General features: G+C 31.1%; 2 protein-coding genes across 4 annotated transcripts in view; one reads left to right on the top strand and one right to left on the bottom strand.

Moving 5' to 3' along the window:
* The window catches only part of LOC149419734 (ornithine aminotransferase, mitochondrial-like), a 28,555-nt gene extending 17,800 nt beyond the window's left edge, over nucleotides 1–10,755 (bottom strand). The window contains exon 1 of one of the 3 annotated variants that reach the window (XM_089637251.1): nucleotides 10,678–10,755. The gene's annotated coding sequence lies outside the window, so the exon portion shown is untranslated. Of the gene's footprint in view, nucleotides 1–7,229; nucleotides 7,295–10,547 lie in introns of those variants that run through there. The other 2 variants (XM_089637249.1, XM_089637250.1) reach the window with 2 other exon arrangements.
* On the top strand, nucleotides 8,708–23,304 carry LOC149419733 (coiled-coil domain-containing protein 149-B). Its single transcript, XM_089637248.1, has 7 exons — nucleotides 8,708–8,918; nucleotides 9,240–9,485; nucleotides 11,686–11,859; nucleotides 12,574–12,849; nucleotides 13,376–13,457; nucleotides 14,689–14,824; nucleotides 15,991–23,304. The coding sequence occupies exons 1-7, from the start codon at nucleotides 8,835–8,837 to the stop codon at nucleotides 16,436–16,438; spliced, it is 1,446 nt and encodes a 481-aa protein (XP_089493374.1). The 5' UTR covers nucleotides 8,708–8,834; the 3' UTR covers nucleotides 16,439–23,304.
* The last annotated feature ends 20 nt before the right edge of the window (nucleotides 23,305–23,324 follow it).

The raw sequence follows: 23,324 nt of genomic DNA, 5'->3' as shown, positions 1-23,324 counted from the left end.
ATTTTAAACCCAGCCGCTATCAATAACACCCCTTGCGTAGATGGCGATAAGGCTTAAATTCCCGCTTAACACCATCCGCCTGTTTTGATGTATGCAAGAAAAAAACATGGCCAAAAAGTGCATTTTGTGAATTTTCAGGCATAAACATTTAATTTTTTTCCGATCATTTTATAAATAACTTAATTTGCCACATTATACAATAAAATCATAACCGAAAATGGGTTCGTAAGTAGAAGATTTTGAACTTTAAAGCAGTTTTCATAGGCCTTATACATTATTTTTTTTGGGCTTATAAAAAGACTTACTTATCTAAAAAATACTCGATTATTTCAATGGCCAAGATGTATTCTACTCGCAGTATTTAATTAAAGCATCTGAAACATTTCTAGGCGACCAAATTTTCAAACCAAAAACACATGATTTCGCATTACTACGTATGGCATCGCCTGTAGATTTATTGGTGTTTTTAGAAAACGGTGACTGCAGAGTTGCAGATTGCAGATAAGTCATATTCGCGGTTGTCTTTTTATAATAAAATACTGGCATTTAGGGGGTACTTCACTGCATCTGAGTAAACTGTTGACTAACTACTCGTCAAGTGACTTTAACCATTGGATTAACACCGCTATAAAAACAGACATTTACTTGAAGGGCGGCGTTACTTAGCGGAGGTGAAACGGATAATATACGCCACGAGACAAGTAGCGCCAATGACGGTGTACTGAAAGGTGGTAAGTAAGACCTCCCAATAGATTTTTTCTTGACGTGCTATGGCCATAATTTTTAATTGTTCCATGAACCTAATAAAATTCGTTTACTTACGGCTGTCTTAAAACACAAAAAAAAATCATTGATTCCATTCGAATTTAAACTGAATTAATTCAACTTTTCTTTTCGATTATTATGCTTCTAATTTTTTGTATAAACTAGAGATTGCAAGAAGTTATAATTTGAAGGCATTTTTTATTATTTTGGGTTTTGATTTTATAAACCGTACAAATAATAGTTAAAAATGGCAGCTGGCATCGTAAAGTTGATAAATTTATTTTATTAAAAAAAAATACTTTGTTTTATGTATTACCTACCGCCTTGTCGCAAGAATTTATTTATTATTGAATGAAAGGTGGGTACGTAGAAACTTCACTTTTTTAATGCAACCTGTTTTGGCGAAGATGAAATTTTAAGATTTAATTTTAATTTTGAATTTTCGAAAAATTCCTGCGTGACTAATGAAAAATGGAATTCTTTGAGTATTTGATGCTGCGTATAGATTTGTGAACCGAAACGCGAGCCGTGCCTCGAATTATGGAAACCACAAGCGGCGTTCAATGAATATACATCGTATTTTTTCAAAACCTTACGTACAAACCTACATTTTTGTTTTGTTTTAACATGACAACTCAAGTAGAAACACAGGTAATTTGCAATAATCATAACAACTGATAACACATACGTTTGATTAATTGTTTTATAATTTAAAGATTATGAAAGAATTCACAGGAGGTAATGTTTTATCGTGCGATGTTTACAATCGTAAATAACATTTATGATTGCGATCAAAGTCCACAAAAGGTGATGACATTGCTCATATCAATCATTATTTCATTAATATATATTACATTTTTTCTGTAAAATGTTCAAAAAAAAGTTGAAGATAAAATGTTATTGTTAAACGTCGTGGAAAATTCCTTCATAGTGTCAATATTTTTATCACATATTTTATCTGTGATATTAGGTTTTCCATGAAATTGTTTTTTAAGTACATTTTATGAATTAGAGCTTGAATAACTTAATCAAATTTTAACCTTTACAACGAAATGAACATAGAGCTTGACACAGTTAACTTTGAAGCCGACAAAAAAGTAACGAAATTCGGCAGGTTTTTTGACATTTTCGCTGTCACAATTTTTGTCCTAACATCCCAAGTTGACCTCCACTACCTTTCTCCACACTATACTAACGGCCGCTGTTCCCAACTTTTTAATCGTTATCTAAGTTCAAATCTTTGTTTTTGCTCAGCCAAGCGATTTTTAAGCATTTTGTAGGGAACGTTCGATTTGCGTTGTTCCCAATCATTTTATCTTTGAAAATCTTAAGTAGCCCCACACACTACCGCACATTACCATAGACAATAAAATGACGTCAAATTAAAAACTTTCTATGTTAAGTTAATATGAAAGAGTTAATTATTGTAGCTCTTATTAATACACATTACTTCTTTTAAATACCGTTATTCACAAACTGGTATTTCATATTTTTTAAACTAACGTATATAATATATTAAAAATAAAGTGACAACTTGAACGTGATGCCACAATCGGGACTTCCCATTTGATTTGGCAGATCGACGTAAGTTTTTTCTCCGTGCGACAGCAAAACAAACCCAAACAAACCTTTAAATGGAGATCAAAGCAAAGCGTGCGAAGAATAACATTAAATTGATAGAATAGAAAGGTTTTCAGATCTGACATGAGGTAAGGGCAAAATATTTCGCACATTCATCGTAAAAATGACACTTGCGTAAATAAAATTAAATTCTCCTCAATTAGGTTCAAAATATACAAAAAACACGTTTTCGTCATACGAAAACGGTCAAAAAATTCTTTGTCATTTAATTCATTTGTAGTTATTTTCTATATGTACTTTTTCTATTTTACATTTTCTTTGCCCTTCACATACATGTACTCTCCATTCACTGTCATCTATGTTTTCTTATTCGTGTCAATATTATGGTTTTAATGGACATATTGTCCGTAAATTAATAAATAAATAAATAGTTCGATGTAATTGACATCCACACCCTGTCGCCGCCTGTATAACCCGATGTTTTCATCAATTACTTCGGCCCATTCCGCAATATCTAGTATATCTAAAATGTCTAAAACTTCTCTATCCATTTTAAAACGATAATGACTAATGCAACACAAAAAACTGAAAGGAGCGCGACTGTCGATTGTCAGAGTGACATTTGATCATTGATTCGCGGTATTTTTTCACTCTGTCGACACTTTTTGTAACTAGCTTTTTCCTTACATATTGCTTAAATAGCTAATCCAGCTGTCCGGCTGGCTTAGACTGAGCGGCTTGCTTAAGCAATTATTGTGTGTTGGAATTACGTAGTGCAGTGGTGATTCGCTTAGAATTTGATTATTAGGATTGGGAACAGCGGCCGTAAGAAGGAGATTTTTTTTAATAATGAAGATGAATCAATCTTTATCTTGGGGAAAAAATTACAATTAAGATAGACACGAATTTTACAATTATAAACGATGAAATTTCATAAAAGCTTTAAAAGTAATAAATCAAAACTTAATATAAATATTTACAGCCTTTCTAATTAAAAAAATCACTTCACAACCGTTAAACGGTGTTTTTTTTTGTTACACATTTTATAAAGACTGAAGGTATAATTTCTATTTAGAGTTATTACTAAACAAAAAATTATTTTTTGTGCTGCAAAAAAAACTGGGAACATTGCACTTTGGCAGCGCATGCGCAAACTGGCGCATTTTCCCGGCAAAATGACAGTTTTGATTTGTGATGTGTAATTCAAATCATGTTTATCTTAATAATTTCTCCTCGAATGAATAATTCACTATTATATAAGTAAACTTCAATATATTTACAACTTATTTGTGTGCTTTTTCGTCAGTTTTAGTCAAGTAATTTTACTATAATTGCATGTTGTAAATTGTAATTTTTGTCAAAAGTAGGGTTAATTCAATTAAGTTAGTTATTCCAAAACTCAAATTGAATTTTATGGTCTCATTTTTATAAGAAATTCATAAAAGTGCTGGTAAACATGTATCCCATAAATAAAGGATTAAGATGTGTAGACAATACATTCAAAATATCAGTTTTTTATGGTTATTTTTAGGGAATTAAAAGCCAATTCTTTTTTTTTCTATGAACGAGGTGAAAAGTCAAATTACATTTTTATAGCTAATTCCTTAAATAAAAGGAAAACTGGTTTTTAATTTTGAATTCTTTAAATTTTTTCGAAGTTTTGTCCTAAAGTGTTAATTTTTTTTAAATGCTTAAATATATAAAAGTGTATTTCTAATTCTAAAATCTAAAAGGTAATTTTATCAATTTTCTAAAATGGTATTTGTGTTTACGAAATTTTCAAATAAAATAGAACATTTAAAAAATCTCACAAAAATTCCGAAATTCGATGAGAAATTATTATTAATTCAAGTTTATACAAGAGATAAACAACCATCTTTGATTGGATAAGCAATGTATACATATTTACATTATTATGTCACTTTCTATATTAGTAAGGTTTTCACGTACACGGTCTTTTATCAATTGAAATAAAATTTTCAACGCGTTTTTTAGTAATGCTGTTAGTATACAAAAAAGACTCACTTGATGTCAAAGTTGAAACACACACAATGTCTACAACAGTTAGACTAAAATGGGATCAATCTGAACGTTTAAATATACTTCTAATAAACGTTCAATAATTACCAATAAGTATGACATTAAGCAATAATAGGGTTCACACAACGTTGTTAATATATTTTGAATTATTTTCGATAAAACCAATATCGGTATTTTATTTTTTTCACATTTTTAACAGTTAATTTTGATATTTCATTAATGCGCATGATAGTAATTTTTTTTATTATTGAATAAATAGTTAATACATATCAACAAACAAGTCCTGCTAAGCCAATTGAATTGGCTTGTCAGCAGGTGCTTAAAGTTTAGTTACATATACATTTTTATAAGTTATAATTTACATCTTATATCTACAGAATCAACAATTTTTTCATACAATTTTTCATACGTATTAAAGTAAAAAAAAATTTCCGATAGCCAATTTTTCACCATATATTTAACCTTATTCATAGACTTATATTGCTTTATAGTGTCACGTAATAAATTAAATATCTTCGGTATGTTGTATTCAAACGTTCTCTGTCCGTATCTATTATTAAATTTCGGAACTATTAACCCGTCATTGCGCGTGAATCTAGTACTGTATTTATGTTCTAATGTTTCTTTATGCTGCGGGGTAAATATTTTGAAAATATATATTTCAGAATTTTTTTTTTTAATATTTAGAATTCATTCGACTTAGGACGGGTTGTTTCGGAGAATTTGAACAATTCATCAAATTTCAACGTTCATTTTCAAGTTCTGTGAAAGATTTTTTCAAGTTCTGTTTTTATTTCAGTTCTGTCAAGCAACTAGCCTACAATGATATAAAAACAGAACTTGAATAGGACTTTCACAGAACCCTAAAATGAACGTTGAAATTTGATGAATTGTTCAAATTCTCCGAAACAACCCGTCCTTAATGAGCAATCAACGTTTCGAAAGCTTTAGGGACGGTATTTCAGTTGTTTTTTTAAGCCCGTCTTGAGATATTTACGTTCGTTAAGTTGCCATTATGTAGTACGTAATCCTAACAAAAAAATACGACTCATAAAATTGCTACATATATTTATACTAAAAAAGTAACGAAATTCGGCAGGTTAATACCAATTAATACCAATTACTGTGGAATAGTTAAAATATCTCAAATTTTGGACATTTCCCATACACTCTGATGGCAGTATCCTACATATTGCGTATGTACGGGCAAAAACAAATAATTTGTCTTAATATTATAAAGCATTACCTTGCAATAAGCATATGCTATTAAAATAAATTAATTGACGCCATTCACAAACACGTAGATTATAACGAGCATCGCGTTTAACCTTACTCAATGTTGATACTTAGGTACCTAACTATATAACTCAATACATGTTTTAAAAAATATATATTTTCTAATGAATTGGCACCCTTGATTTAGTTTAAAATTTAATGTAGGTACGTTATAATTTTTAATTTATCAAATTTGATTCAGTTCCCACCAGAATTCTGTTCACATTTAATTAAAATGCAATCAATATCCAATAATATGCCAATAATCAATTAGATGTTGAAAGTCATTAATATTATACAATGACCTCTAGGGCTCTAGGCGTAGTAATATCATGTATTCTCATACTTTCTCGAAAGTAACCAGATAAGTCAGTACACACAAGTAGGTACTAGTTACAATTATTTAGGAAAGTACTGGTTATTTATTAATTTAACGGATTGAAGTTATTTTCTAATAAAACATACTTTTTTTAAATCGTATATTTTTACATTTAGGTACCTTATGTGAGAACGGGTTGATAAATAAAAAGCGATGCAATGAAGATATGGGGATCTTTGAAACTTTTTTCAACCGTATGTAACACCCATATGGCCAGGAATGGGGCGCGTCAAGGAGAAGAAGAAGATGACTTTTCGAGAGGGATATTTTTGCTTATCTATGGACACTTCCGGCTAGGGATAAGGGAAGAAGGTTGAATTATAAAAACACTGTGAGAGATACTGCAGAATAAACAGTTTAATCCAAAAGTATACAGACTATTATTGACTTTTCCCCGCTGGATAAGTAGTGGTTGTTACACGTAGTAATAAAAATAAAATGGCGGAATTTTTATTAAATTAGCTATTTTTTCGAGATTTTCCGGAATAAAGACTTACTTTAGTGTTCTGCATGATAAAATCTGTCGAGAGATTCACAATGATGTTTTCGGCAAACGAAACTATCTAATATTAAATTAATTAATTCACAACTGTTCTAACGGTAGGTAGGTACCTACCTATGATTTTGTTTGATATCTATTACTATTTTTTATAACATTCGTGGAGGTGTGGCACTTTTTACGATCTGTTTTTATACCTAAATTCTTGTCAATTGATTTTTTTATTACTGTGTAAGTAAATTTATTAGGGCATAATTTGAATTAAGAACCCCCCACCCACCCACTCTTTAAGATAGATTAAAAACACCGCGAATGACCCCGACAATTTTGAAGGAGGAATGTGACATTATTTATTTTATCTTTTTGAACTAATCAATTAATCCCCAACGTACGTAATACGTGACACATACGAATTAAACAATACTAGATTTTTGTTAAAATACAATCCACAGATCAATAATATTGATAACTCAACGGCATAACCTTAAATTTTTATAAAATTTCATCTCAAAGCCGGCATCTCAGATCTGCCAATTACAAACTTTGGGCTATTTAAAGAACATGCCTACATTAAAAAAAAACACAATTTTTAAACGTGTATAAAAAAGATAATAACGTTCTAATTTGTTAGTATTATTGTGGGAGTTTTTCAAAAGGTAAATAAAGCATAAACCAATGTTTTAAACTTACTAAAATCACCGCAATCACGTGTCATTCAAGTACTTTGTTGCGGGAGAAAATATTATAACTCTTTCAAGGTCAGTAACATATTTGCATAAAAAATGACTCCTAGACGAAATTTTGTTCGTCGAATGGGAAGTACGAGTAAGTACTTACTCGCATGGGAAAAAAATTGCAAAATTTATTAATATTTGATAATGCTTTATTATTGGACGATTAAAAAAACTAAATATAGGTTTCCGGTGGGTAGCTAGTAGGTGGGTAGGTAGTAAATGTCAAATTACCTATTTATTAATTTATATACCCCTACATGTACATATATCATAATATTAGATCTTAGGAATAAATCAGAAACTCTGTATGATGAAATAGCTGACACAATCGAACATAAACTTTGGCGTCATGAAAAAACTATTTTGTTTTTTTTCTCCTTACTTTCATTAATTGAAAACAGACGGTTTCATTCTCGCTTGAAACCGGATAGTAATAATATTTATATGAATCGGATGATTGGATTCATATAAGATTAACCGTGGTTAGTTTTTTTTCAAGCTAGTTATTTTGAACAACTTTTTATTCTCATATACCTACTAACGTTTTGGTAGCTTCTAATGGGCGGTTATTAAATAATACACCTTGAGACATTGTTAAAAAAAGTTTGCTACCATTACATCACTATAATATTTAAAAAAATCGATGGCGTATTCGTCTTTTAAGCTGTAATATAAAAGCTATAGTATAATAATGTCCTCAGAATTGGCCGGGCTTTAGATAGAGTTTTTCTGAATGAGACGTTGACAGTAAATTCCTCTTTTAGTGAAACAGGGCCGGCCATGAGCCAAACAGCGCCAGGCGCTATTACTGTAATCAATAATAATATTGGGATGATTTGTATTTTTGTGTAGCGCCGTTTTTGGTGAAAAATTATCCCTAAGGCCCCTGAGGTGATATCTCACAAAAGCGGCGCTATACAAATCATCCAATAAATAAATAAATAAATAGGGCGATGTGTTAGGACTGTTGCGTGTTAGGTGTCATCGGCGCCTTGGCGTCTTGACAATTCGGCGCCGGAGCCGACTACTCCAATTGCGCCTCCATAGGGCCGGTACTGAAGTAAGGTGTGAAAAATTTCATCAATGAAGAATCAAAATTCTGCTTTACGGGGTGGGAAAAGGGGGCGTGGCTTTTTTAAAGAAATTTCATGTAGACGGTGACCTTCACACTGGGATACTCTATTTTTATATTTATAGATAGATGTGGTTATTTTCCATGTTATATCTACTTTCGCTTCTAAAACAAGAAAACATAATAATAATTTTATTATAATATTTACTTCATCAATCATTTCAAATACGCCCCGGCAAAAAGAGTGGATTGTTATAATGTTATATTGACCATTACCGACATCTGTTTTTGAAAAGTGGAAGTACGTGTCGGAGTTTTAGAATCTTTTTATCTTGTCTCTGCTCTGTGCATTTCCTTATGCCCGAAAGTGACACTTCCACAGAAACTAAAATCATTTTTTATTGACAGTTCGTTGTGTTTATCATCGTACTTCTGTCAATTCCGACACAAGAAAAAAGTTATGAATATCGATTGATTATATTGCTTTAGATGTCTGTACAAATGTTCAACAAAACTACAGGAGCTGCCAAAGTGAATTTTCTAGACGAACACGTCGACAATGTCATTTCGGAGGTAAACATATTTGTCGTGATAAAGCCGACTATATTGATTAGCATATTGATAGTTGCATATTTTTTAACCAATAATACTCTCAATTTATTTAGATTCTGTGAATGCTAACTAAAATCGTGTTAAATTCTTGTCGGTTTCTTGTTAGCATATAGGGATAACGTACCGTCGCCCACCTGCTTGACTACTCGCATAAAAGCAGCTTAATTATGATCTGAAAACAGTTTAAAAACATTTTCAATTGTGTTGGTTGTCATTTTTAACCTGACTTCCCAACCCCTGTATCAAATGCTAAATAATTTAAGATTACTTTAATCTTTTTAGAATGCAGTTCTCCGCAGCAAACTCCAAAGCAAGGTGGAAGCCCTTTCGATCATGAGCAAGCAGCTGGATAAATGTTCCACGGAAAAAGATCGTTATAAATTCCTGGCAGAACAGTTTCAAATGAGATTCCCATCTTCTCGGGGTCCGGAGGCAGACTACAAACAACCGTACAACGGAATTCACAACATATCCGGCGCACAGCTTCTGGCTAATACAAGAGAGCAAAACAAACTTCTCTCTGTTGAGGTAAAATTTAATTTTAAACAATGGCAGTCGGGTTATGTCAAGATTCAGAATTTATTTATTGTTTGTGGTCTCCATAAAATGATTATACACCAATATATTTCAGAGAAGATTACAAATTTAGAACATATAAAGTTACAGTAAATGAGAAATGGTAATGGGGGCAGTTTTACCATTTTGTGACATGTCATCGCTCTAGTTCGTTTTTGTCCAACAGACCATTTTTGGAGAAATTGAGTTAAGTATGCAGTTGTTCTCCGAAAGTCTTTATTTATACGATACAAGTGAAAAAAAAATTTAAAATTTGTTTTCAAGACGCCGTTTGTCTCAATTCCATCAAAATTAAATAACATTCTGAGCGTGTTTATCCATCACTGTGTCCTATATCCAAATTAAAAACGTGTTTTCTGCGTATTTTTAAACAATTGGAATGAATTTTAATCAAAAATAATAATTTTTACTACTTTAAATCATTTTAGTGGGCTTAGAATGAGATAATTTCATTGTGTATGCGTTTATCGTAAAAAACTTTGAAGCCCTATTTCTCCCGATTTACGTTTTGGTCTGTTGGACAAAAACGAACTAGAGCGTCGATGTGTCAAAAGATGGTTACTAAACTGTCTGTAAGTTGTGATCAATGATCAATGAAACATTGTCAAGCAGTTGAGTCGTATGTTGAAGATGAGTGCCAAGTCAGAGTTATTTATAGCAATTTAAAGTCGCAGGCTGTTTGAGTTTTTGACTGGTTTAAATCGTGTCCGCGCAAATGTACAGCATTCTCACTGCTTATAAAATCAGTTTGATAAGTTGAGACGCTCACCGTGAGAAATGGTACCTAAACGTGCCGATGCGAGATGCTAAAAATTAAAACCTTTTCATAGGATTTGTTTTACTATAAAACCCTTACTTTAATTATTCGAACTAAAAATACATATTTTTTTCCCAAAAACAATTAAAAAAATAACACCAGGTAAAAATCAAATAAGTACTACAAAAACTAATGTAAACAAAAATTGCATAAATTATCGTCAGCTGGAATTTGTTTTTTACAGGAAGTCATCTTACCGCAAATATACTTATCGGTCGCTGTGAGCACTTACACGAGTTAAAGATTCAAACAACTTATGTGAACATTAATTACCATAAGTTGGAATAATATGTAAACGCACTTATTTAAGTCATAAATTAAACTTACGAGTGTAAAGCTAGCCACAGAATCTCTATCATTTCAAGATTATTTTTAATTTCTCCCACATGCCAACAACTTGTAAAATATTAATTTTCAATGGCAAGTAATATTATTTTGTGCGTGGATTATGTTAGATAAACAGCTGTTCAAATAATTTGCATTACTTTATGTACCTTTGCATAATATTTACAAATTGTACAAAGATGCTTAACCACTCAGAACATTAGAACGTCAAAAGACGTAAATATGATAATAGCGGTCAAGACATTAGAACGTCTTTTCACGTAAACGCGCGAGATTTTACAAAAATCGATTTATTTCCATCACTAGTATACGGATTGCCATGATTTAAAAAACAGAGGATCGATAATGAATAACGCTACGCGTCTGTATTCAAGAATATCTATGGAACGTAGAGGTGCATTATCTAAGCCAATTGGATCTGTCATCTTGTTCGTTCATAATTTATTGCGTTTCTAAATAATTTATTAAAAATATTTTAGTTTGGACGGTTAATATTTTGAGGTGACTAATAGTTTTTAATTATATTTCTTCAATATATAAAGTGTTATTTCTTTATGATACTCAGAAAAAAGTACATTTTTCACGGCTTTGAAATAATGGTCAGCGATTTTTACATATTTTTGACGTTTTCATAAAATGTATATTTAGAAACGCAAATATTTACGTATAACAACACAATACGATAGTGAATTTCATAATCTTTCCAAAACATTTTTTAGAATGAGGCTACGTTTCCCAAAACGTGAGTTATGAAGCTTTTAGCAAAACTCGTAAATAACACAAAAATTTTCACGTTTTGACAGTTCTCAAAGGAACACACAGTAAATAAAAGTCTTTGTCTGAGAGGTTAAAATACACCAAGACCAATATTGTTATGACCTCCTGTTAACAATGAAGTTTCTAAAAACTGCACTGCTCTGAATCCAGAATTCTATATTGCCTAATCGTGTCTATGTAAGCTGAATATTAAGATTATTTTTTTATGTATAGGTGGAAACGTTGAGACATAAGTTAGAAGAGGCTGAGGAGGACATAAGGGTGTTGAGGAAACAGAAGAAAAGTCCTCAGAGATCTGTTGACAAGTCCAATGGTGCTACAACTGTCAACGCTTTGAACTTTGAAAGGGAAGAATTAGTTCGCCAACTGGAAACGCTAAACAAAAAAGTTGGTATCTAAGCACAAACATATTATTCTTGTCCTAATGCAATAATATCTCTCGGAATAGGAATGTATTACACGCCTTTATGAAAAATCATAATATTTGAGTTCTAAATCATAAAATTTACGTGTATGAAGCAACAATAACTTATAATCACTGGCATAGTGAGATTTGAAGTGCTTGTTCTGCGTAATTTTCTAAATTAATACAACTGAAAAATGTTATCAGCTTACAAACTCATTTCCATCTGAACAACTTAAAAAAAATAAGATGAGATGCCACATGTTTTATTTGTATACCAATACATAAAAGTTAATATGCATTTTTGTAAAAAAAAAACACAGATAGATAATTACGAGAAGTAAGTATTTCAGTTTCCGGAAATGCAAAATAATCCATTTTAATAGTTGTTTCGTTTAAATTAAAATCGATTGTTCAGTTGGCGGCCATTATTATTGATGTGAAAATTTTAAGGTTAGTTAAGAAAAAACGTCAAATTATACATTTTTTTAATGAAACGCTGTTAAAACGCATCATTTTCCATTTTCGGTTACTGAAATAGTTTTATAAATTATGTCCCACTTTTCTGTATATTTATCTTTTTATTGCATCTTTTTCAATTGTAAAAAGAAAAACCCATTTTGAAAATTGGGTAAAACTGCACACAATAATTACACAGTGCAATAATTAAGTACCTAAATATTATATTGTTTTTACAGGTTGAACAATTACAATCAGATCTCAGATCAATGCTGGACGAGAAGGAAGACTTGATAAACGAGAGAGATTCTTATAAGTGCAAACTGCATCGACTAAATCACCAGCTCATGGTGGCGCTTTCGAAGAAGACCAAGACCAACGGAGTCGACACTGGGAAGCCAGGGCCCGTTCTAGATATAGACTCTCTCATCATGGAGAACAGATATCTTCAGGAGAGGCTTACGCAGGCTATTGCCGAGAAAGAACTGGCCACTCATGCTCTTACTAAATACAAGGTAATATAGATAAAATTGCTTTATGGTACCTACTGTAACGAGATTCGGGTAGGTACTATCTTTTAATATTTAATTGGGTATTTTATGTTCTATTTTTATAGCATAAACAAAAGCAAAGTTGTACTTTTGACAGGAGAACTATTGGAGGGAAAAAAAGTTTGAAATAATTTTGAGGTTAGCGTAATGGTGGTGAAAATATTGTAATAATAATAATAATAATATTGGCGAACATAGTATCAGTATTTTTTTGTAAATATTATAGGTAGGTACTGTCATTTATGTATGTACATATTATGATGTCTATAAAATTATGAAATACCTCATTATACATATTCTTAAAAACTTACCAAAATAAATCAAATTCTGAATACAGCTGGCAAACTCAATAACAAATAATATCAAACACCTTTTCAGTGGAAGAATCATTCAAAATGCAACACTATTTCAGGCAGATGATCAACAATATGTACTAATAATTAATTCACAATTGGATTGAAATTATATAATTTTTTATTTTTGTTTTCAGAGCATTCTTGAAACCAAGCATCGGAAGGGTGTAATAAAACTGGGCACTAACACTGCAAATGCAGTTGTGACACACAAACAAGGTTTTTTTAAATATTATTATTATTTAATCACATTTCTGATCATGTTCTGTAGTTAACAATATTTGGGTCACACTTTATTAGATACATATTATATTGCTTATTGAAAATCTTCAATGCTATTTATAATAACTTTAGTCAACCATGAAATTATTTCTGTACACTTAATATCATTGTTTTATAAACATTGATATACACAGCGCCCTTGATACATAGCAACCTTTTTCACAAAAAAAGCGCTTTATAAATCAACCAAATATTATTATTATTATTGTAATTATGATACTAAAAGAGTCTACAGACTGTAGTGAGTTAATCGATACATTTATAATGGTTAAAAGGTATCTGGGTGTATGGTGCAGGAACTTCGGGAGGTGATTTTGCATGATAATACGAGTAAAATAGATAAATAAGTTTTTCTAATATCCATCGTCTTTTTTCAAGAATCTGTAGTGTATCCATGGAAACCCCACATAAACAATAACAAACAACGAGAGTTTTTACCACAGAGAAGAGAAAATGACGATTGAGATATGTTCTGATTTCAATGGTTTTGAAGTATAATAAATAACTCTCCTGATAATATTACGGAATCCCAAAGTTGGGGACATCTAACTATGGGGGCGTTGGGACTGGGACTGATAAGGACTGTTAATAGTCAACAATCCAACACAAAGCGATCCAACGCAATCCAATGGTCCAACGCAATCCAATGATCCAACGCAATCCAATGATCCAACGCAATCCAACGATTCAATGCTATTCAACAATCCAACGATCCAACGATTCAATGTAATTCAACAATCCAATGATTCAATGCAACCCAAAGAGCCAATAGCTGCTGCAATTGCCACCAGAGTTCAACTCTTGGCACTATGCTGTAGGAAAACCAACAAAGATCTCTAGTAGGAAGACACATAACCAAAAAAAACCATTAAGAATCACGCATAATATCATATTCATAATCTATTAGATAGGTATTACCTGTTACACCTTTTTTTTATGTATTTGGCACCAATACTGCTAATAACAATGGGTACATAGTCAGTGAACTGCGTTGTGATATGTTGAATAATTTTCGTTTTCAACTATCGAAGCTAATTTTCGTCAAAAGTCGTTCGGCGTTGATAGTATCTAGCTGATATTTCAAACGGCTAGTTATATTTTGATACAGCACTAATATCTTTATTATAGGAAAGTAGATATTATAGTATGAACACTTTTACCTTTATAGTGAAACAACTCCTAGAGGCTCCGGAACTTCCTATCACAGCGGCCACTATAACTGATCTCCGGGCGTTAAGCTTTGGTTTGCTGGATGCTTTGAATGATAAATCACTTGCAATGTCGCATCAGAAGAAGGCCAATAGGTAAAGTAAAGACCGCTTTATTCCTCTTATCATTTTTTGTGATTCTTTCGACTCAACATATTTACATACTCAAATACCCTACAGAAATTATTTTATGATAGGCTAAAAATGGATGGTGACTGAAATTCTCAATTTCTGACAGTCTTTATGCAATTTGTGAAATCAGTATCCCTGATCTTCTACCTCTTCCGCTTGAACTATTAAATCTAGAAATAAATGCACAAAATTATATCTTTTACTTTATTTTTGATGTTAAAAATTGTAGAAGAACTATAAATTATCAATCAGAGCCTAAACAAATATATAAAAGATAAATTAAGTACATTTATTAATAAATTAAAAACATGTACAATTTAAAAAAATATATGGGAATGCTCTGTGCAATCAGGACAACCTGTTTCTCATTTTTTGCATGTTTGTTGGCACTGTAATTCTGGCCATTTTTATCGAGGCCTCCTGTTCATAAAGCTAGGTTATTAATTTTGATATAAATGGAAAGGTGTTCAAATTCAATTGAATATCTAATCAGCATTAATTATCGATCAATCAGTCCCATGAGAGTTTTCATAGATCTACCTCAAATGCTTTATGGTATCATATTGTGATACCACATGTTGAGAAACTCTGTAATAAAAGTGTTATAAATGTATTCTAATGAAAAAACATCTAAAATAAAATAAGAATAGTCTCATTAATATTTGATCAAATTCTTACCTTATGATAATGGTGTTTTACATCGATAATTTCAATTTACTTGTTTAGCAAAACAGCATACGTCAAAATCTTTCGAAATCGGATGTACATACTCATTCGGATTCATGTTGAACTGTGTAAAAGGGGCAGTTTTCTAAGAAAAATTTTGTGTATATTTGTGAAAGATAGCTCGATAGTTTTATGATTTCTGTTTGACGAAAAACAAAGAGTGGGGTGATTAAAATAAATTTTTGACTTTCTTGGCAACGGGTGATGCCATCATGCGGGGGAAGAGGTTAAATAATTTCTGTTTTTTCTGACATAATTCTGTTTGATAATACAATACATTAAGGTTAAAAATATTTACATGAAATTTCTGAACAAAGAATAAATTTGTAGGCAGTACTAATCCATTTAAATGTAGCCTTTGTAGTTGGATTATAAAATGAGTGAATTTTATTTATTTATTTTAGAATCTTAGCTACCAGGATAACAGAATTGGAGAAGAGGCTAGAGGGCACGTCTGACAATGAAGAAAGAGTCTCGTTATTCCCTTCCAAAGTCTTCCTCGAAACATATTGCTCGTCAGAAGTTGATACTTACGACATCAACAACCAGGAAGCAGAAACAGCCAACGGTGATACAATTCCAGAAATCTTGGAGATTTCTCCGGAGTCTTTGACTGAAGAAGTATCACACCAAGTGGAAGTTGACCTTAAAGTGATAGAAACGAAGAGAAGCAAAAGAAGAAAAGAAACGCCCGACAATCAGGAAAAAATAACAAACGGGGAAGCAAAGAAGAATGAATACTCCATTAAGAAAACGGAAGAAAAAGAATATGGTAATCTTCCACCAGAATTGCAAAAGTTAGTCCAGGAAGCTCACGATGATATTGACATTGAAGAAAATCAAAATGAGTGAGGCATTGGCATTTGAGGATTGGCGACTTGATGCTTGAAATAAAGCGTACAATGAACTTTACAACCTTAAGAACCTGATTCAAGACTCTCCAAGTAAGGTCATTATACTGTACAAGATGTTTGGTAGAAGAGTGCAATAACTTCAGGTAATGCATATGCGTAGAGACCTCCAAATTTCGCATTTGCGATAACACAAATTTTTAAGCAAAATTCGTAATTCTTATGCAAAATTCGTATTTTTCATGTGATATTCTGGTATTTTAAAATAAGAAAGTACTTTATACATTGTAAATTTTTCATTATCTATGGTTTTGACAAGCTTGAATAGCTAGAATTCAGCTAATTTGATGTCGCTTATTATCATAACAAACAAAAAAACATTACTTTTTTGGTGTCAAATACCAAAAAACTAACATTATTGCTAAATACCACTGATTTTGCTGAAAAATAACACAATTTTTCCAAAAATAATGCGAATTCCTCTTTAAAATAACAAATATTTTCAGGTCCCTGCATTTGAGTTACAACAAAAACCTTTTTTTGAATTGCAAATAAAAATTTCCGAAATTTCATGATTATATGCAAAAGTAATAAATTGTGGTAACTAACATTTTCTTAACTGCATGATGTACTTAAACGTAGATGATAACTTTGCAATTTAAAAAAAATATTGTTATACTTGTGTTATCATCTCGAATCACGTTCCTGAAGAGTTTGCAATAAACCACCTTGTAAATTTTATTATTTATACAATTTATAAAAAAGCATCTGCCATAATATTATTATTTATTAAATCATTACCGAAGATGAAGGCTAAAAATTGTGCTGCATAGTTCATATGGAATTGAATGGCACCGCTAATTCTGTGACGAGTGTGACAGATTACAAGAAATACTAAAATGTATCCAAATAACTAATCAGATATTCACATATCGTTGAAGATTTTACAAGCACAACAACTGTACAAAATAAATAATAAATATCCATTATTATCTACTTGTTTCCAAGTAATACTAAATAATGGATAAAATGACTAGTACAAAATTGAAACAGTATCTTATCATTCGCTTATAGAGTATTTCAATAATGACATAAGTACATCACAAAATTGCTCTCTTACAAAATTGGCAAATCTTATTTAACCTTTCATAAAATTAAGAACTGGAACTGGATTTTTTTGTCTATTTTTTTTCGGACAACCAGAAGAGAGCTCCCCTTTTCCAATATGTGAAACTCCTTCATTATTTAATCACATAATGTAATTTCTCTGGGTCAAAAACCACGGAATTTTCGGCTCTACCATGTAAAATTCTGTCTCTATTTGTCTTCCTTTCTAAGTAAATTAAATACGTCATATTTCTAGTCTAGGTTTGAATACAATCACCATTTAAAAAATATATATTTAAAAAGTGGAGAATTTTTTCTTTTTAACCTAATTATATTATGTACTTTCGCAATTCATTAAAAATGGTAATACATATTGTTGGGGACGGATATAGCACCGTCGCAACGCGGAACAATAGGATTGGAAAAGGTTCGGAATGCCGACTTACCCTTTTCTATTCTTCCACGGTTTTCAATTCTTCTTTGCGCTGGTTCACAACAATTCACAAATTTCACCATGCGCGAGCTCACGATGGCTTTGATTTCGACACGGTCGATAAAGGGGGCTCCGTAATCAAACGATGTTGACAGGACGAATATTTTTAATCAACTAACGTCGGCATAGGAGAGGAGAGGAGGGGAGAGGTCGATAGGCCACAATAATTTTACCAAGGATATAAAGGTAGGTAGCACGATGCTAGGTGCCAACACATATAAAAAATGGTACCAAAAATTTATTCTTGCTCATTATTATATCTAAATTATATTGTTTAGTTTTAAGATATCAAAAAAACTGTGCAATCTTAAATTAATAGTATGTATTAATAAATTTATTTGATACTTGTTAGTTTCATGTCTACCAAACCCAGACCAGGTCACCATGTGTAAAAATGTAACATCGTACTATGGCCGATCGGTATTTCTATCTCAATATACAATGGCCAGCAAATAAATGCGTAGTCCTGTTTTCAAGCTAATTGTGCCTATTCCTATGTTGCCTAATTTATTACACACGTATAAATATAAAAGTTAGTGGATACGTTTCACAGAATACCGTGTTAAAAAATACAGTACATTATGTATAGGAAAATGAGAGTTAGATTCCATTATACAGGGTGTATCGGCACGTACTCGACAAACTTTAACCAGCTATTCCTTAGCACATTTGGAGTAAAAAAATTTATGGGCACTTTGCTGTCCGGTAACATTTTTTTTTAATAAAAAATTTACTATTCATATTTTCACCACATGTCACCACTGTTTTATCCTTTGTCAAAGTTTGAAAACCCACCTGGCAATATTTTATTCGAATTTCGTTGAATAATATATGTACGTACCTACATTAGCGCGTTTTTACGATCACAACGAAATGGCATGGAACCATTCGTCTCATTTTTAGCTATTATTATTTAGTGTGTATGAAAGAGCGAACACGCTTTTTGACACACTTGCTAATAACAGCTGTTGAACACGAGAAACAATGCCAATGACAGTGACGGAGTGTGATCATTTTTTGTTTTTAATTGAAAAAAAATGTTAGCGGACAGCAAAGTGTTCATAACATTTTTTACTCCAAATGTGCTAAGGAAAAGCTGGTTAAAGTTTGTCGGGTACGTGCCGATACACCCTGTATAATACTAGCGGATGTGCACCCGACGTTGCTTGTGGTTACCCTAAGCAGATAGACATATATAGCACTGCAGACTTTTCTGTAGGCCTTCTTAAGATATATAATTCCGTAGTACATCATTTTGATGTATCTCATCGCAAGTTTTGCAAGCGTTAGCAATGTAAGCGCATAAATATATTTTTTTACGACTTGATTACAAAACATCGACTTTCTGTAAATATAATATGCATGTATTATACATATAAACCTTCTGGAAAATATCCTCTAAATGATAGTGAAAACTCTATCAAAATATTACATAATTTAAAAGAACTGAACGCACAAACAGATAGACGCGGATAGCAACTTAATTTTATACTATTTAAAGATATTTGTCGCTGTTGGACAATATCCGCATCTGTGTTCAAATGTTTGATACAAAATCACGTTCATCGCTTCAAATTCTATCTCGATTCGATTCTGTTTTAACCCAATTCTAACTACGGGTACATATTATCATTACGCTTTGTGGACCGTGTTATTTCAAATCCCTGTAAACAAAAAAACTTTAAAAACAGAATCAACGGTATGATATTTGTTTGTGAAATGAATAATTCTGCACATATTTTAATTTTGGAATAAATTTCAGACTTGTGGTAGATGTGTAGCTAATGAGTATTTATTTCGATGATATAAAAATATATTGCGTTAAGATTTGAATTGAATCAAAATAATAGATTCATCTCGAAGTATCAGAATTCAACTGTACTGAATTAAAAATAATATTAGATACATATAATATTAAATTTCCCATTACTTTATTAAATCACTATGTTAGTACAATTTGTAATAATGTATTAATTTCCATTTGTATTTTTACTAATTGCGCTTTATACCAAAGCAGTGATAGAAAATCATTCCATTTGCAGATCGATATACTTAACTTTGCAGTCGGTGTCATCATTAGTATAATTGTGGCCATGTACAAAAAAATCTATGTTTTCAAAAAATTTATTTGCTAGTTCCTTCTTTGGCCACCTGCAAACTTAAGTGTGTCAAGCTGTAGCATAATTTATTAATGAAATGGTGTTTTGTTATGTTAGTTACTAATTTTAATTCAGTTACCTAAAATTAAAAATATTTTAATTTGTTAAAGGCGAAGCACTATGAAGGAATGCAAAATCATTTGTTTTGGTTTGAAAATGTAATCACGTAATATTTTAGGTTCTTTAATTAAATACTGCGAGTAGAAAACATTTTGTCCTTTGAATTATGTAATATGTAGTAAACTTTTAAGACAAAAAAAATATCAGGCCTATAAAAACTGCTTTAAAGTAAACCCATTTTCGGTTATGGTTTTACTGTAATGTGGAAAATTAAGTTCTTTAGAAAATGGTAGCCAAAAATTAAAATATTTGTCTGAACTTCACAAAATAAAAATTAAACACTTTTTGGCCATGTTTTTTTTCTTGCATAAATTAAAACAGGCGGCTAGTTCTAAGCGGGAATTTAAACCTTATCGCCATCTAGATAAGGAGTGTTATTGTTAGCGGCCCGATTCCAAATGTTACACAATGTGGTGCATCGCCTTAAGAAAAATTAACTTTTTCTCATACCTATTAGTATTTAATTCAATTTTCAAGTACTTAATAAGATTTTTAATAGTTTCTAGTCAAATAGACTTTCTTTATGGTTTTAACTCTTCTTTAGTATGTTATATTTGTTTTTATGTGTTCCTGATTTATTTTTGTGTAGTATTAGTTTTTTGGATTGTTTTTAATTTTTATCAAAAAAAAACTATCACCTGAAAATTTATATGTATTTACCAAATACATAACCTATTTGCTTCTAGTCTTTGCAGATTAAATATATCTGAAAATTATAAATCTCAAGTGTAAATGTGCTTATTTTATAAAAATAACTAGTAATTTATTTATCTATCTGACTTTCCACGTTCTTTCTAAAAACATGCATTTGACAAAAATTGAGCTGTTCGATGCGTAATACCGTGGCAAAAATTCGAAACTATTACACTACACAATACAAATAGATGTATTATAGTAAAAAAACTATGTTTTTACAGGTTGATTTTTTTTCTTTTTATAAATTGAAAAATGCAAAACAGTTGTTTTTTATCAATTTATATTTAAAAGCTCTCTAGACAATGTTGAACATAACTTTGTGAACTGAAAAGAGTTGCATTGATCTAGAATTTCTTATCAGAAAAACCTGTGCAAATTTAATAACAACCTAGCTCACCATTTGCAAGCTTTTAGTGAAAAATGTAAACAGACTTTCTGTATTATATGTAGTTAAGATTACTGTTCTGTTCTGTCATTTTAAGTAATATCAGAATAAAAGGTCAATAATTGATTTATAAAATATCTAATCTCTGGAAATTCTCAAAATTTATATCATATTCCAACAAACCCTAGAATGTCAATGAAATAAATAACAAGAAATTGTTTTACAAAACTTTATTTTGATATGCAAATAACAAAATATATGTAATGCATTTTAATATTCAATACATTTCATGGATAAACAAAGGATGCAAGAATTTGCAAGCAATTAATTATGATGAAGAAATATGATTTTTTTATTTTAAATATAGCTGTCAACAGGTGATAAATGTTTTTTTTTTTTTTAAATAAATAATATATGAATATAGAAAATGGTATTTTACTACACAAACTAATAAAAAACAAAACTTGTTTAATTTTTTTTTAAATAAAAATTATTAGAAAAGACATATTGGTAGTAATATTAATCAGTCAATATAATTGGAAAAGAAATTAAAGATTGTGATGTAGGTATATTTTGGAAAAACATTGTGTCAATGTTTTAACGTTCCTCAAAATTCATTTTTCAATGAAGCAATTTTTAAAGGGTATTTATTACGGCAAATGATATTGCGAGAATTTTTTTTTATATCACAGTTTTATTTGGGGACAGAAATTGAAAGATTCTCAAAAGTATTAATGCTTTTTAAAGATTTAGTTTACAAATAATATGAAAAATTAATAGTTAATAGGTACACAGAAAATCAGGTTAAATAATTAATCAAATTCTTTGATGTCTACATAATATTTAACCAACAATGCATACAATAATTTTAAAAATCGACGGATCTCCCTGTTTTCTGTTAGGTTCTGACATAGGCTTGCCAGCTTTAAAGGCCGGTTTTCTTCGCCCGGTGTTGATTTGTATGGCAACATTTGCAAGGTGGCACACGGTTAACGGCCTGACAATATGCAAACCAGGAGCATGGCTAAGACGGGAAGAAGTGTCACTATTAAATATTAACCATCAATGGCAATAAAACCATAGCAAAATGGCAATTAATTTTGAAATGATTGCTTTAAAGTAAATCCTCATTCAAAATGATGAGTTGGCTTCAATAAGATTGTTAAAACTAAAACAATAATAATTTATAACAATCACATTGGTAACAAAAGAATTATTATTCCAAGATGAACAATTTAATATGATCTCCTTTGTAGCTTATGTTAATTTATTTGTAGTTAGTTTCGTATCAGGAGGGATCGATATTCTCGTGCACTTAATTAATTCAAATATCATTCAATATGCCCATTGCACGTGTTCGAATGTGGGTGCGAACACACAACCAACTCGTACAATAACTGTGGAAGCATGATATCTATAGTGAAAATCGCCCGGCAGCCAGTGGATATGTCACCCGTTGAAATAACAGGCCAGTTTGCCTGCTCTCACAGGGTCGTCCAAGGATTCACCGCTAAATGAGTTTATTGAGAATTTGTAACATGGCACTAGGCAATGCCTGAAGGTGAAGAGAGCTAGGATCGAAGAAAAAAATATTTAGACATCTTTAGTATTAGGTTTTTCAGGTATTTGGTGTGGTGCACAAGATTACTAAAAGAATTTATTTCTAAAGAGTTTCAGCAGTTGCCGGATATATCTGTGATGTTTTGGAAAAGGGAGAAGAGAATACTTACTCTTCTCCGTTTTCCAAAACACCACAGATATATAAAATAGCTCTTTTATTTTACTTGAGCAATCTTTCTGAAAAGTGGGCAATAGTTTTTGTTTTGTTGCAAAATATTTTTGATTTGTCCACTAAATTAATCTTTATTAACTTCTGTTTATCCTTGAAAGTTTTGAAGCTTCATTTATACAGGGTGTCCGGAAACTC

Source organism: Hesperophylax consimilis, chromosome 11 (genome assembly GCF_061612785.1).
Source record: "Hesperophylax consimilis isolate HC1 chromosome 11, BYU_Hcon_1.0, whole genome shotgun sequence".
Lineage (NCBI taxonomy): Eukaryota > Metazoa > Arthropoda > Insecta > Trichoptera > Limnephilidae > Hesperophylax > Hesperophylax consimilis.
This window is presented reverse-complemented; position numbering and strand designations above follow the sequence as displayed.